Source organism: Pseudonaja textilis, chromosome Z, assembly GCF_049901715.1.
Source record: "Pseudonaja textilis isolate UNSWEBS1 chromosome Z, rPseTex1.2, whole genome shotgun sequence".
NCBI lineage: Eukaryota > Metazoa > Chordata > Lepidosauria > Squamata > Elapidae > Pseudonaja > Pseudonaja textilis.
In genome coordinates, this window is record NC_142008.1 from 25973602 (window position 1) to 25989050 (window position 15449).

The following is a 15449-nucleotide window of genomic DNA, read 5'->3' on the forward strand; positions in this document are numbered from 1 at the left end:
ATACATGGAATTATATTAATATATACACCATAATTTTGCAAGAGTCTCTACCAGTGCATCCATATCTAGTTTATGCATTCTGTTTTGGGACAATAAGAAGGGATTTCATGAGGGCAGGTCTCTTTGCAAATGGCTGTATTTTGATTCCAACTGAATCTAAAAGAGCTTAAAAAAATTGCCTAGCAAATTCTCAGATAAAGTGAATGTTACGGGACTCAATCATTTTTTCAGGAGCTCATTGCTAGGATAGATGGAGTGGAATGTTAATGAAACAACGAACATATGGTGGGGAGCAGTTACCATATGTTCATCGTTTTGGTATGGGTTCCATACAACATCTGAGAGACCAGTCTGCTAATGTACAGACTCAGTCCTAGGAGAATGCTTTTGAAAGGTGCAAATGTGAAATGATTCCTGAAAATTAATGCTTTAGAGAATTGTGTTCTATGTGGTATAAAATTACGTAGTACAAAAGGGTTAGCGCCCCCCTTCTCAAACCATGATTTATCCTAGATTTGAGCAAGTGTCTTAATTAATGAATGAGCTACTCAACCAGTAGCCAGCTAGGTTCTATCTTGAAATATCCTCTCCTTTTATTGAGAAAAACTGGGATTATTGAAAGGGGTACAGATGACTATATGTTATAGATCATTGAATCTTTATAAATAGTTATGAAAGCAGTATTTTTAGTTTACCAACAGTTTCAATAGTTATTAAAGAGAAAAAAAAATCCTCTCCTGGAAATGCAAACAGAAATAGAATATATAGTGTCGCTAACCTTTTGGTAGAATTACTAATTTTAATAGATTAGAGCAGGGGTCCCCAACCTGTGGGCCATGGCCCACTACTGGCTGTAGCCTGTTGGCTATTGGGCTTCATGAGTGGCTGACCACTGTGTACGTGTGCACCCCCTCACTCATGCTAATGTCGCCACGAGCATCACGTGAATGCTAGTGTTGTCGTGAGCATCACATAGGTGCTATCATTGCCATGAGCATTGCGCAGGTATTAGCATCGCTGCAAGTGTCACATGGGTGCTAGCATCACAGTGAGCATTGCACTGGCACATTCATGCATTGACGTTTATAGTGTATCTGGATGTCACCAAATTCTTTGATGGATTATCTCATGAAATTCTTAATAAAAGGGTAAATGGGATCATAATCTCAGATGGACTCAAAATTGGCTGAGTAACAAGGGTGTTAATTTATGGCTCCATTTTAATGAAAGGAAGTATTTAGTGAAACGCACAGGGATTTGTCTAGGCCTGGTGCTTTTCAATATCAGTATTGAATCACGAGATACCTATCAAGTTTGCAGAAAGATCTGCGTTTCTTGTCAACTGTAAGTTAAATATGAGCCAGTAGTTTAATTGTTAAAAAAAACAGGGTATCTTATGATGCATTAATAGAAAAGATCTGGTTATGTTTAGCTTATGTATAAATGAAGGGGAACTATCTGAAGGGCTGTAATATCTGGAATCTGTCACATAAAAGAGGGAGTGGACTAACACTTTATTGACCAAAATGAAGGAACAGAAGCACTGCATTAAAACTTCGGTGACATAGGTTCATATTACATGTCAGCAAGAATATCTTGGCATTAATGAGCTGTCACCTATGGAACAGACTGCAATATGAAATGATAAGTTCTTTCACTGATTAGTGAAAGGAATCATATAGATTAGATATTTATCTTTCAGGTATACAGATTAATCGAGATGGAAGGGACTGTAGGTCATTCATTTCACAGATTCTGCACTATTCAAGAAGTTGGACAGATTTATCTCTATGGTCCCTCACAATTCTGTGATTGTGTAAAAAAGTTATTTGATCTGATACACTTTGTGTCTTCAAAGTGGACCTGTAGTTGAATTCAAAACTACAATGGAAATGGAAAATTAAGAATCAATCTTAATCTCAAATGTTCTCATTTTGTTAGCTTGCTCTGCTTAAAGCTATACTAGTTTTTCTGCTGTTTTAGAGAAGCATGATCTACTAAAGAAGGTGGGCAACTATGGTCCCTTTATGACATGTGGACTTAAGCTCTCAAAATTCCTGAGCCAGTATGTCCATAGTTGCCCATCCCTGCACTAAACAATGCTACTATAACATTGTTTACATATAGGAAAGGATATTTCTGGTTCATTGGCTATATCAACTGGAAAGTAAACTCACAGTTGATCCAAACATCGGAGGACTTTGCAATGAGAGAATAAGAGGAAAGAAAAGTTACTAAATTGCACTTTTTTTCCAAATGAAGGAAAAAACATCTAGTAACAAACTCACTAAAGTTAAACAATCAAAGCATGAATTTATAACCCAAAAATAGAACAAGACATCAGAGTAACAGCATTGCTTCCAACTGCTTAGCTGGGCTTAATGTCATTCTTGGAGCACCCTATATAATACTTGCTTAATTAAATTCCATAAAAATTCTGTTAGTTTTCTAGATAATATCACGGAAACTAATAACTTCATTACAGATAGTATTGACTCCACAGAAGAAAGTCAAGTTTCCTGGATGTCTCATTCATTCCATAAAATAATGCTCTGTTTTCACAATCACTTTGTTAAAGAAAAAATGAACTTTCTAATGGAATATTAAACTAAGTCAGGGGTGTCAAACTTAATTTCATTGAGTGCGCATCAGGGGTTGTGTTGACCTTGAGGGGCTGGATGGGCATGGCTGGAGTAGGCGTGGCCAGTTCACTCATATTGGTGGCCCCTGTGATGGCCCGGGCAGAACTGGGTGGGATCCATTGTCTCTAGCAGAGGAGGGCGAGACCAGGGAGAGCGCCAAACCCTTGTCCTCCAGAGGAGCCTTGGCATGCTGGTGGCCAAGTGCTAAGGCAGGACCTTCCTCCCTTCTCTCTTCCTTCCCTCTTTCCTTCTTTTTCTTTCCTTGTTCTCTTCCCATCTTCTCTTCTGTTTCTTTATCTTTCCTCTTTCTCCTTTCCTTCTTGGATGCTCAAATGTAAAAGGGGAAACATTTCTCCTTTTATTTTGTTTTGCTTTTAAGTTTACTTTGCTATCCCTCAGCCAGTGAAAACAGAGCCCAGGGGACCACGTGCAGTCCTCTGGGTCCCATATTAAGCCTCGATGGTCTCCTGCCAGCCCCGTTTTCAATCTGGATGGCCTCTTGAAGCCCTCTGCCAGCCCTGTTTTCAGTGTGGCAGTATCATGAAGCCTGTGGCTGCGTGCACCTTCCCGTCTCCATTTTCACTGACAGAGGCATTTCAGGCCGGTCCTTTGCTGTTTCTACGGCTGCCCCATGGGTCAGAATTAAGCACCCCACAGGCCAAATCTATCCCGTGTGCCTTGATTTTGACATCCCTGAACTAAGTTCTTTGAATGCTATGAGCATATTTCTGTTAACTATAGAAAAAGGATGCAGGTTGTGGTGGAAATCATCAGAACTACATGGCACCTGTGTGTAGATAGGTGTGCTTCTGATAATAGAATGGTCATTTTGGATGCAAATGAACAGTTGATGTGGGAATGATAAACATATGTTGCCTAAGATTGCCCCAGAAACAGGGTATCAAGAACATGTACTATGCATATCCTTAAAGTTGTAATACTCTGAAGTTATTCTTAGGTATTGAGAACATGACCCAGAATACTGCCACTGTACGTGCTCTAATACATGGTTCTTCAGGCTCGAACAAAACTGATTCATGATTCAGGTGTCTTTTGGACCCCTGAGGCTGCAATCATTTAACTAGTAATTTAAGGATCATAAATCCAGTAGGCATGGTCATAAATATACTCTTGATTTCAAAGGGAATAGAGTTCTACAACCAGTAGCTTGAGTTCACAGGGCAAAGTCCTGTTTGTTGTCAGTGTAAGTGAGATTATGGTTTCTAAGAAGATTTCACAGCTAAAGCTAAATACTGAATTTACATTATTTGACCTAAATTTTAAAATGTGGCTGTAATGGAGAATTGTTCCAACACAAGATTGCAATCAGATGGGGCATTAAATTCTTGAAACTCCATTTGAGTATAGGTAAATCTTTCTTTATAGTACCTGGTTACTGCTATGTAGACTGGTCTATGCCAGGTGTTTTTCTATAGTGTTTTTCTATCTCTACTTCCTGACCTCTAATTCCACAAGACAATTTCAGCATTTCCATGGATTGGGGTTTTCAGACTTTTGTTTAAGATTTGACTTTCAAGGCCTCATATTACTTTACCATTGGTCAGGATCCTTATCAACTTGCTGATTTCATCATCTTGAAAGTCTACTCTGAGAATTTCTCCTTAACAAAGAACATAACAAGATGTGTTTGGAAAGTCATGTTTTTTGAACTGTCCTCTGGTGAAAGTCTTCGATATCCATAACAATATGTATTTGCAGTTGTGACTAGTTGAATACTGTGAAATATATACATATCTGAATGAGTTGTTCTAGTAAAGCTTTCTTGATATGGATATGTACTATGGTGCTATTCAAATAGAAGAAGAATACCTATATGATTATTATCTCTGCAGTTGCTTAACCCTGGAAGATTCTGTGATTATTTATGTTTGACTATTATGACCACACTCCTCATATTTACTTGTGTGGGATATGTACTTCCAGATGTTATGAATAGTTCTCTTTTGTATCCTTTGCCTGATTATTTCAGTACTTCTACTAGTTCCAATGAATGCTTTCACCTGAATTTTAAATTTAACAGCCAGAAAATACATACTTAAATTATATCTTGAGCGTTCATGATATTATTAGCTATGGTTTATATTATTAGTTATAGCAACAATACTGTTTTTGAGGCATTTGTAGAATGGAACAATCTTAATTGATTGTAGTAGTTGATTCTCATCCTATGGGAATATCAGCTTTCTTAGCAGGGCACTAATATATAAGTATGGGATAATTCATAATTTTTTTTTAAATGTTCCTATGACTAAATAGCTGCAGACTTCCAAGGGGATAAGATGTTTGGAGGAAAAACTGCAGGCATGATGAGAAATAAATAACCCTTTTCCGCCTGTAGTTTTTGCTATGTAATCCTTCCATGAATCTTCATAGAAATCTATAATCATGCAAACAGTGCTTTCCATGGAAGAAAAGATTTAAAGGCTTTTGAATGGTCATTGAAGGAGAGATACTTATTTTGTTTGGCTACTAGCATTTTGAGCTATATTTGGAAGTTACATATATTTCTATATCAAGTTTTTGAAATTGAATAAATTAAATAAATGTGGAGATAACTATATGTAGTCATTTGAGACTGATACATGTTTTATTTTTCTAATTGTGAAAATAATTGTGCAATTGTGTTTATACTGGTGAGAAAAAAATCATCTTGAATTGTTCTTATGGTACCAGTGATGGTCACAATCCTCTTAGATATTTGTTTTTAGATCAATCAGATGAAACTGCACCAGATTTCTAGCATCATCCTTATACCCAAGAATGCTCTGTGCGCCATTTGGGCATTATTGGAAAATAGAAATGGTGGACAGAGGCAGTGTGCTGCTTTAAGAATACCTGAAATCCTCCAAAAAATTGGATAAAATCATGTTGGGATAAAGGAGGGCAGAGCTGGAACTCTAGAAACAATTTTGACTGAGAACAGCTTCATCAGTTTTCCTCCCAGGCTATGGTTTTATTTCTCTAGAAATTCTAAAACGAAACATAAAAATATATTGGAGAAAAGTTTGATTTTATGTCAACTGTATCTAATGTATTGTCTAAGTTCTTCAGGTTTTCTCTTCCCTATGTTTTTTTAACTTTTTATCTTACTATAAGCTGCTCAGTATTGTTATATGATGTTGGGTGACTCTGAGAATGAATGTATGAATCTAGTTAGCTGGTTAGTTTTCACCATTTACAAATTACAGCATTGCTTTAGGACATTAATTTAAAAATAATCGGTAATTATTTTCAAGATAGGTAATGAAACATGCAATGTGTAAACACTAGAGTTGGTACCTATTTCAATATAGTTTGATTCTGATGAAGTGATCTTAGATAAGGAATACGTTTAGCCTTTATAAAGCATTCTGTTAAGTAACGTTTAGGTTTGCAACATTCAGGTGTTCAGAAGGATGGCGAAAAATTGTCTCCCAAAAGAAGAAAAAAATGATGGAGAGAATGTATTATTTGTAGCTATGCTTATATGATAATACTATTTATTCATTGGATCCTTTGCTAATTATTTTTCATGGCAAATATTTTTAGACTGCAGCTTAATTTATTAAGTCTTTTTAAAATTAAATCTGCAAATACTGTGCCTCAAAATAAGGCCTGGTGAAGTTGGTTGAAATCTTGAGCTACATTTGAATTTTAATAAACATGCATACAGAGTTTTACTATTATTTAGCAGACCTTTGGTGGATTGAATGTATAAGTAATATTAAATACCAATTTTTAATATTTTCAAATTGTATTTTTCCATGAAAACGGCCAGTAGAAAGGGGAGAAACAACAGGTTATACCTCAATAAAAACACACAGTTTATGTAGCAAACTGTTCCTCAACCACTGATGGCTGCTGTTATTACTCAGATTGTACAATTAGTCCTTGACTTACAACAGTTCATTTTGTGACTATTCAAAGTTACAATGGTGCTGAAAAAAAATGACTTATGTTTTTCACAGTTATGACCTTTGCAGCATCCCTATGATCGTGCAGTCAGAATTCACATGCTTGGCAACTGATTCGTGCTTATGACTGTTGCTGTGTCCCAAGATGTGATCACCTTTTGCAACCTCTTGACAAGCAAAGTCAATGGGGAAAGCCAGATTCACTTAACTTATTAACTTATCAACTCCAGTAATTAATTTAACAACTATGGCAAGAAAGGTCATAAATGGGCAAAACTCACTTCACAAATATCATGCTTAATAACAGAAATTTTGTGCTCAATTTTGGTTGTAAGTCAACTACCTTTGTTATGAACATTTAATAATTTTTGAGGCTTTAAACCGTGTCTATGTATGTGTGAAGGCGCACAAACATGGATAGTTTATATACCTATATTTGGTAAAGTTTTGTAAAAGTAAAGTACAGGTTTTTAGTCTGGAATCATCTAGCAATATTAACAGATGATCAAATTGTTTGTAGTAATTACCTTTTGTGTCACTATTTGTAATAAATACAGTTTGTAAGAAATCATACATTTGCATCTGACCAGTTTATATGAGAAAAATTGCTGCAACTTTCAGTTCAAATCATGGTTTGTTTTTCTCATTCTTTTGTCAAGTTAATTTTAAAAAGTAAATAGACATTATTTTAGTGATTGAAAATGGCATTTTAGTGATTGAAATTCATTTTAAATGGTATGGAATTATTGATATATCAAATTGTCACTAGCTGAATTCAAATATAATACTAAACAGTGGTTTAGCATTAGAAGAATAATAGATGCAAAGAAGTAGTTAAATGCTTCTGCTTCAGATTAGTTAATTACAGCAGAGTGTCATTTTCAAATTCTGAGCTATAGATTATTTAATTATGATTTTTAAAACCATGGATTGCTTATATGCTTGGTTTATTTAAGTAGCCCATAATGGATATTTATCATACTTATCCAGGCCTTAATGATACAGACTTATCCCATTTCATTTTCTATATTATATGGGAGAAGGCAAGCCATGAATTCTTTTCCCATTATATCTTAACATAAATAAGGGAGAATTTGAACCAACATACCCATTAATTTTACTATTTGAATCCCAGCAGGATATAAACTTCTAAACAAGCTAATAGCATGGAATTAATATAAATCGCAAATAAAAGGTGTGTAGGATACAAGAATGGAATGGAATAGAATGGTTGGAAGAGACCTAGGAGGTCTTGTAGTCCAACCCGCTGTTCAGGCAGGAAACCCTATACCAGTGGTGGCTAACCTTTTTGGGCTGCTGTGCTAAAAATTGCGCGCTTGTGTGTGCGCACTCACATGCCACACCCAGAAGGCAATATGTGCACCCCCAAGCCCCTAACGCATGCACGCATGATCCCCTCACACCGCTCCCTTACCTGCCCTGTGCATGTGTGCACCTCCCAGCTGATTTTCAGTCCATTTGAGGCCTTTTTTGGCCTCCCAGAGGCTTGAGGGAAGCCTCTGCAGCCTTTGGAAGCCGAAAAACGGGCCCATTTTGTCATTTCTGGTATAGTGACAAAAAGGGCCTGTTTTTCGGCATCCAAAGGCTGCAGAGACTTTTCTTGAGCGTCTGGGAGGCCGAAAAAGGCCTCAAACAAGCCAAAAATCAGCTGGGAGGCATGCACATGTGCAGCGCAGGTAAGTTTGGCTGGGACTCGTGCCCACACAAATGGCTCTGCATGCCACCTGTGGCACATGTGCCATAGGTTCACCGTCACGGCCTTATACCATTTCAAACAAATGGTTATCCAATCTCTTCTTAAAAACTTCCAGTGTTGGAGAATTTACAATTTCTGGAGGCAAGTTGTTCCACTGGTTAAATTGTTCTAACTGTCAGAAATTTCTTCTTAGTTCTAGGTTCCTTTTCTCCTTAATTAATTTCCATCTATTGCTTCTTGTCCTGCCCTCAGATGCTTTGGAGAATAGCTTGACTCCCTCTTTGCGGCAACCCCTGAGTTTTCGGAAGACTGCTATTTTGTCACCCCAGTCCTTTTCATTAAGCTAGCCATATCCAATTCTAGCAACCTTTCTTTATATGTTTTAACCTTCAGTTTTCTAATCATCATTGTTCTCTGTACTCTTGGTTTTTGGTTATGACTTTGTTTGCCTCTAGGTATTCCCTGATTTGTGGCTTGATAATCTTTTCCAGAATCTTCCCAGGTATAGAGATCGGGCTGATAGGTCTGTAGTTTCCTTGATCTATTTTTTTTTCATTTTTGAAGATGGGAACTACATCAGCTCTTTTCCAGTCTCCAGTATCTTCGGAAGATATAGTTAAGTGGTTCAGAACCTTGGGATGTAATCCAGCTAGTCCCAGTGATTTAAACTTGCCTAGGGTAGACAGGTGCTCACTTAATTGTCTATTTTAACTTGTGTTTCTAATCTGTTTTTTATGTTACTGTTTTTGATAGGTTAAATTGTTTTTCCCTTTGTATAAAAACAGATACAAAAATGTGTTAAATAGTTCTGCTTTCTCTCTGTTCCTTGTCACCTTCTTGCCACTTTCTCCCACTAGTGAACCAATTCGTTTCCTTGACTTTTTTCTTGTTTTTTACATGTTGAAAGAATCTCTCTCTCTCTCTCCCTCCCTCACTCCTTCTCCCTCTCCCTCTCCCTATTCCCCCTCCCCACTCTTACTTTTGTTGCAAGTCTTAGTTCATTTTAAGCCTTAGCATTCCTCACTTCATCTTTGCAGGCTTACACTATTTGTGGATATTCTGCCTTAGTTATGTGCCCCTCTTTTCACTTTTTATACTTGTCCTTTTTGTCTTTCAATTTATCAGAGAGTTCTTTCTGCAGCCATGCTGGTTTCTTTTGAGACCTGTTATTTTTCTTCTTCATTGACATTGTGCTAGATTGGGCTTTTATAATTTCAGTTTTCAAAATTTCCCAAGCTTCTTGAGTTGTTTTCCCCTTGAGTATTCTCATCCATGGAATCCTTCCCAACCATTCTCTTAAGTTTATTGAAATTAGTTCTCTTAAAACAAGATTGTAGTTTGCATTTGTCCTGTTGCTTGTGATTGCATAATATTGAATTTCAGTATCGCATGATCACTCCTTCCTAAGGTTCCTTATCTTCAACACCTTCTAGCATTTTATCTGTTAGTGAGAATTAAGTCCAGTATGGCTGATTCCCCTTCTCTGCTTTTTGGGAGACAAAGTTGTCTGCTAGGTTTGTCAGGAACCTGTTTGATCTTCCATTTGTAGTAGAGTTTGTCTTCCAGTTGATGTCAGGGTAGTTAAAGTCCCCCATTACTTCTGTGATATGCCTGAGTTAATTGATTAACAAAAAAGTCATCTATTCCCTCTGTTGAGTGGCCCATAGTATACACCTATGGCAATATCATTTCCCTCCCTTGACCCAATACATTCAAGAGAGTTTTCATCATTGTTTTGCTCTCTGTAGAGATGTAGTTATTTCTTACAGAAAGTCCTTGACTTACAGCAATTTGTTTAGTAACTGTTCAAAATTACAACGGCACTGAAAAAAGTGAGTTCTGATTGTTTTTCACACTTACGAACTTTGCAGCATCCCTGTCTTCACCTGATCAAAATTCAGATGCTTGATAACTGACTCATATTTATGACGGTTGCAGTGTCCCAGGGTCATGTGATTCCCTTTTCGCAACCTTTTGACAAGCAAAGTCATTGGGGAAGCCAGGTTCACTTAATAGTCAGGTTACTAACGCAACTGCAGTGATCATTAAGAACTGAAGCAAGAAAGGTCATAAAAAGGGGCAAGACTCACTTAACAAATATCTCACTTAGCTACAGAAATTTTGATCTTCGTTGTGGTCATAAGTCAAGGACTGCTTTTACTAAGCAGGAAAATAAAGTACATTCCCAGCTTTGGGAAGAAACAACCAACTTTGGAAGAAAATAACTTCATTAATAGTGTTGCTTGAACTGAACATTAGTAAATAAAATATTTTGTATACATCATAAATTTTCAGCTAATGTTAGAACAGTAATTTATTAATATAGGTAGTCCTCAACTTATAACCATTCTTTTAGTTAGCATTTGAAGTTACAATGGCACTGAAAAAAAGACAACACACTTTTGTACTTAGAATTAGCATAGTATTCTGATGGTCACATGATTAAAATTCAGGTACCTGGAAACTTCATGTATTTACAATGGTGGAAGCTCCCCGGAGTTCTGTGATCGCAACCTACGACCATCCTAGTGAGTTTCTGATAAACAAAGTCATTGAGAGAAACTCGATTTGCTTCATGACTGTATGATTATTCAGTAACTGAAGTGATTCGCTTTAACCGTGGAAAAAAGTCATAAAATGTGATGAAATTCTCCTAGCAGTTTTACCTTACTTAGAAACGGAAATTCAGATCCCAATTATGGCTATAAATCGACCACCTGTGGTTAAAATGCAGATAATTCTCTGATATTGCTTTTATCTTTAATTCTTTTCTAGAAATATAAAGAAAAGGAAAAGCATAGACAAAAACATAAGAAGCAAACAGATTCTTCGCCATGCTTGTTGGTTCCTTCCCTTACTGTAACTACAGAGAAAGTAAGTGAATTTTTCTTGCAATTTTTTAAAATGATGTGTACATTTTTTATATTTATGAAATGAGGATTTCAATAGTGGCCAAACTTCATTATAGATCTCTTTTGATAATAAATAGTGCTTTGTACTAAACAATTTTAATACACATGTGTGATAAAATAAACTTGATTTTTAAATTATTAATTGTTTGCAATAATAAATTCATATTTATTTCAGTTGGATCTTTCCACAGAGGAGCTATTCTTAGAACAGCTGAAATTACAGAAGAAGCACCTTTGAACAAAAATTGTTTGATTTTAGTTGATATTTAAGAGACTAAAATTTTTGAGTAAATTAACTCTTTTACGACTGTTACATGTGACATCTGAGGATGTCACTGAAACTTACAATATGTCCTTGCAATAAGAAAAAAAAACTGTTTATCAGCCTTTTTTCTCACTCTACTAAATAAATAATTATATTGTGTCTATAATCTAGTTTTATGTTTCAAATATGAACACCTGCTATTATTTAAGCACAACTTTTGGGAAAGAGTAAGTAATAATATTGGCATTTAAGGATAGTCTTGTATAATAAAATTTAAAATTTATTTTTATTTATTTATTTTTATTTATTAAATTTAAATAAAATATTTAAATAAAAAATAAATATTTTAACTTTTTAAATTTTTTAAACTGTTTTACTGTTTAATTGATTGGAATGTATGTGGAAGAAAACTAAGGGATTATATTAAATCGGTAATGTTATATTTTTCTAATACAGGTTTTTTAATTTTGTGGAAGATGTACCTTTTTATATCAGTGGTGTGTTTCAAACTTTTATAGCATGTTTCACGTTTTTACACAAAATAACTGCATGCTGTGTTTTCCCGAAAATATGACCTACCCTGAAAACAAGCCGACACCCGATTTTCATGCCTGCACCTCAAATAAGCCTTATCCACAAAAATGCCTAGTTAAGCCCTTCCCACCTTTTGATTGTATGAAGTGGGGCGAGGTGCAACCATAAAAATCAAGCTAGGGTGGAGGGGTTGGAGGGTGGGGATGGAGTGGCGGACGAAATAAGACAGTGGTGGGGGTGGGAGACAAAATGAGGTGGTGGGGTAGAGGACGAAACAAGGCGGGGGTATGGAGGATGAAACAAGATGGGGTGAAGGTAGAGGATAAAAGTTGCGGGGATGGAGGATGAAATGAGGGGTTGCAGAGCTGCCCCATGCACCCCACACCAGCTTATCTGAAGGTCCTGCAGCCAGGCCAAAAATGTTCTGATAACTGCCTGGCCTTGCAGTAGCAGCTTCAGAAACCCCATCCAGGACCCCACATGACCACATGCCTGCTTCTCCTTGCTTGACACCGCAATGGAGCAGGAGGCTGAATGACATACATGAGGTCCTTGATAGAGCTGCTGGAGGTGCCGCAAGACTAGGCAGTTGTCAGGATGCTGATGGCCCAGTCATTATTATAAATTATAAAAAATACCAAGAATTTTGGATGCTACATATTTTTATTATTACTAGAATAATAATAATATATCTAGTAAAATAAAATACTGGACCGTTTGTTTAATATTGAAAAATCAAGAAAAGATTATGTGTAATATTCTGACCTAGAATTAGTTATTGGTGCTGGCAAGTTATATACTTTCTTTGAAAATGTGTCAGTTACTGCTTTGGAACTGAGCAATCGGGATTAAAATAATATGGAATACTGGTAGTTCACAACTTGGTTAACAGCTGTTCACAGTCACAAAGGGCTTGGGACAGATGCTTTACAGTTTGTAAGGCACTTCCAGCTATTGTAAAAGTCATGGTTTCCCCAGTCAAAGATTTTTATTTCTGTACTTGGCAAGCTGTTTGTATTTATAATTGGTTGCCAAGTGCCAAGTTCCCTGTGATCGTGTGATCGCCATTTCCAATCTCTACTGGCTTCCCCAGAAAGTCAGTGGGGAAGCTGATAAAGAAGATTGCAAGTGGATTGGATGTTAGATTTCAGGTCTTTCCCCCCAGCATGCTACAGTGAAGAAAAGCTACAGTGAATCTGGCTTTAAATTATAATCTCTTCCCTCAGATATATGAAATGCTACAACTTCCTTTTTAATGTTATATGGATTTTTGTCATCATTGATTAGGGTTTTAATTTAAAAAAAATCTAAATAGAATTATTGTAATTTATTTCATAAAGCAGATTAAATAAAACTAGACTGATTTAAATGTATATGGCATTCATCTCACTGATATAGTGACTCTGGCTGGCTTACACATTAGTTAAAAAATAAATATAAAAAGAGTTAAAAGTAATAAGACTTAAATAAGAACTAAAACCAAAGCAATGGATAACATGGGGATAGGCTCTTCTCTCTTATCCCATCAGATACCTCTAGCAAAGAGCATCCCTTCCCAGGGCAGCAAAACCAGTTTTTAAGGACCTTCTGGAAGGCCATTTTGATGAAGACCATTTTAATCTTTGAATTTTAGTGGCAAATTCTAAAAATTTGCCAGGACAAAAACCAATTCTATTTGAAGTTGCTGAAAGGGAAGCAATTGCAGAGGAACATCTCCAACTGATTTATACATATGTGAGAACATATGTGTACATATATGTTTCAGAGAGCTTTTCCAATTCTTGCTTATTCTTGTAAAGATTTAGTAGCCTAATATTACATGTAATTTGGGCTGTTTGCTTTAGGCATTGCAACCCTGAAAACTAGTATTCAAATTTTTTTGTGAAAAAAAGTCATCTTGATTGTTGCTAAAATGAAAAAGAATAAAATTAATTTTAGATGCTAGTTTTTTAAATGTCAGATGGCAATAAGTTTCATGAATGTGCTATGAGATGACATTGTGCATATAGAAGCATTATATTTTGCAACACTGTGTTTTCTGAATTAAGGCAAGGAGTTTTTTTTTTTTAAATTAAATGGCTTTTTCTGGGTAGATTTTTGTGCTCTATTTTACATATACTTTTATTTGTAAAGCTAAGGTGATGGACTCTATTTGTCACTGTGCTGCATATATTAAAATAATGCATTTTTTAAACTTTCTCTTTAGTCAGAATATCAAATCAATAATAGTAAAGATTTAAGGCAGAACAGTTAAAAACAAATGTTAGTGGCTTTTTAAAAAAAAGCAAGAAGTGAAGCTTTTGGGGTTATGTCATTGAGTTACATTGAAGAAGTTTTCAGAACCTTCCAAGAAGGAATGAAAGAAAGTAATTAAATAGGAACTGCTTTATAGGTATTGTGGAGAGACCAGTTAAGTATAATTTAAGGACAGGTTAATATGTACACTACCACTGATTGCTTCAAAGTTTTATGTCAGTTCCTTGTGGTCTAACTGTCTCTCTCAACTTCCCTTTTCCCAATTTAATACTGTTAAGACTTACACAAGCACTACCAACAACTCTATGACAGGGTCATTGAAGAGGCTGGAAGATACCACAGCTCGTTTTACAAATGCAAATTTCCAGGAAGTCTCTGCACATGCTTCAAGTGGCAAAGATGTTTCAGAGGCCAGAGGTTCAGAGAGCAAAGGGAAGAAGTCAGCAGGTCATAATTCAGGTCAAAGGGGAAGAAAGCCTGGTGCTGCCAGGACTCCTGGAACTGCAGTATCAGCAGCTTGTACTTTTCAACAAGGTATTATTGAAGGGTACTCTATTGCCTTCTTCAGTGCCAAGTGAAATTTAAATTAAAAATAATAAATTTAGATGAAATATATTTTTCATATTTAGTATGTGAAGAATATAAGTAGCTTCAGAATTTCCCTGGAAAAGCTAGCAGCAGCAAAATTTCAGCACATGCTCGGTATCTTATGTAGCATGATCTAGAAGTAATTGTCCTGACAAATACCTGTAAAATCTTATACTTTATTAATATAAAAAATATATTTTATACTACTCTATGGAAGAGAAAATATTTTGAGAAGCAATATATCAAAGAAAGCACTGCATATATATATATATTTTATCAAGAATTAGTTGAATGTACAATAGTACTGAGAAGAATATCTTCCCGTATAAATTGAATTCTTTGGTTTTCTTGGAATGATTTTATAGTTGAAAAAGGTATTTCTCTTATTGGAATATTTCCTATTATATTTACTGTAATATATTACATATAATGGATTGTTTTATTTGTCTATATGAAATCTGGAATATTATTCTTCCCTTTTGATTTAAAAATGTGTTCGTAATCAACAAAAAAAAACATTTATCAAATCAGGCTTCCTCTTAATTGCCTAATCTAGATATCATGGGAAAGTGTAGTAAGAGTTAAGTAAGTTTAATAAGAGTAAGGGAGAGATAATTCTTT

At 35.7% G+C, this 15449-nt stretch overlaps 1 protein-coding gene across 5 annotated transcripts in view; it reads left to right on the forward strand.

Annotated features, from left to right (window-relative positions):
* MLLT10 (MLLT10 histone lysine methyltransferase DOT1L cofactor) overlaps positions 1–15449 on the forward strand; it is a 136569-nt gene that overhangs the window by 78068 nt on the left and 43052 nt on the right. For all 5 annotated transcript variants that reach the window (XM_026706240.2, XM_026706241.2, XM_087915389.1 and 2 more), the window contains 2 exons: positions 11049–11147; positions 14519–14774. In XM_026706240.2, the coding sequence (XP_026562025.2) occupies positions 11049–11147; positions 14519–14774 (355 nt within the window). The remainder of the gene's footprint in view (positions 1–11048; positions 11148–14518; positions 14775–15449) is intronic.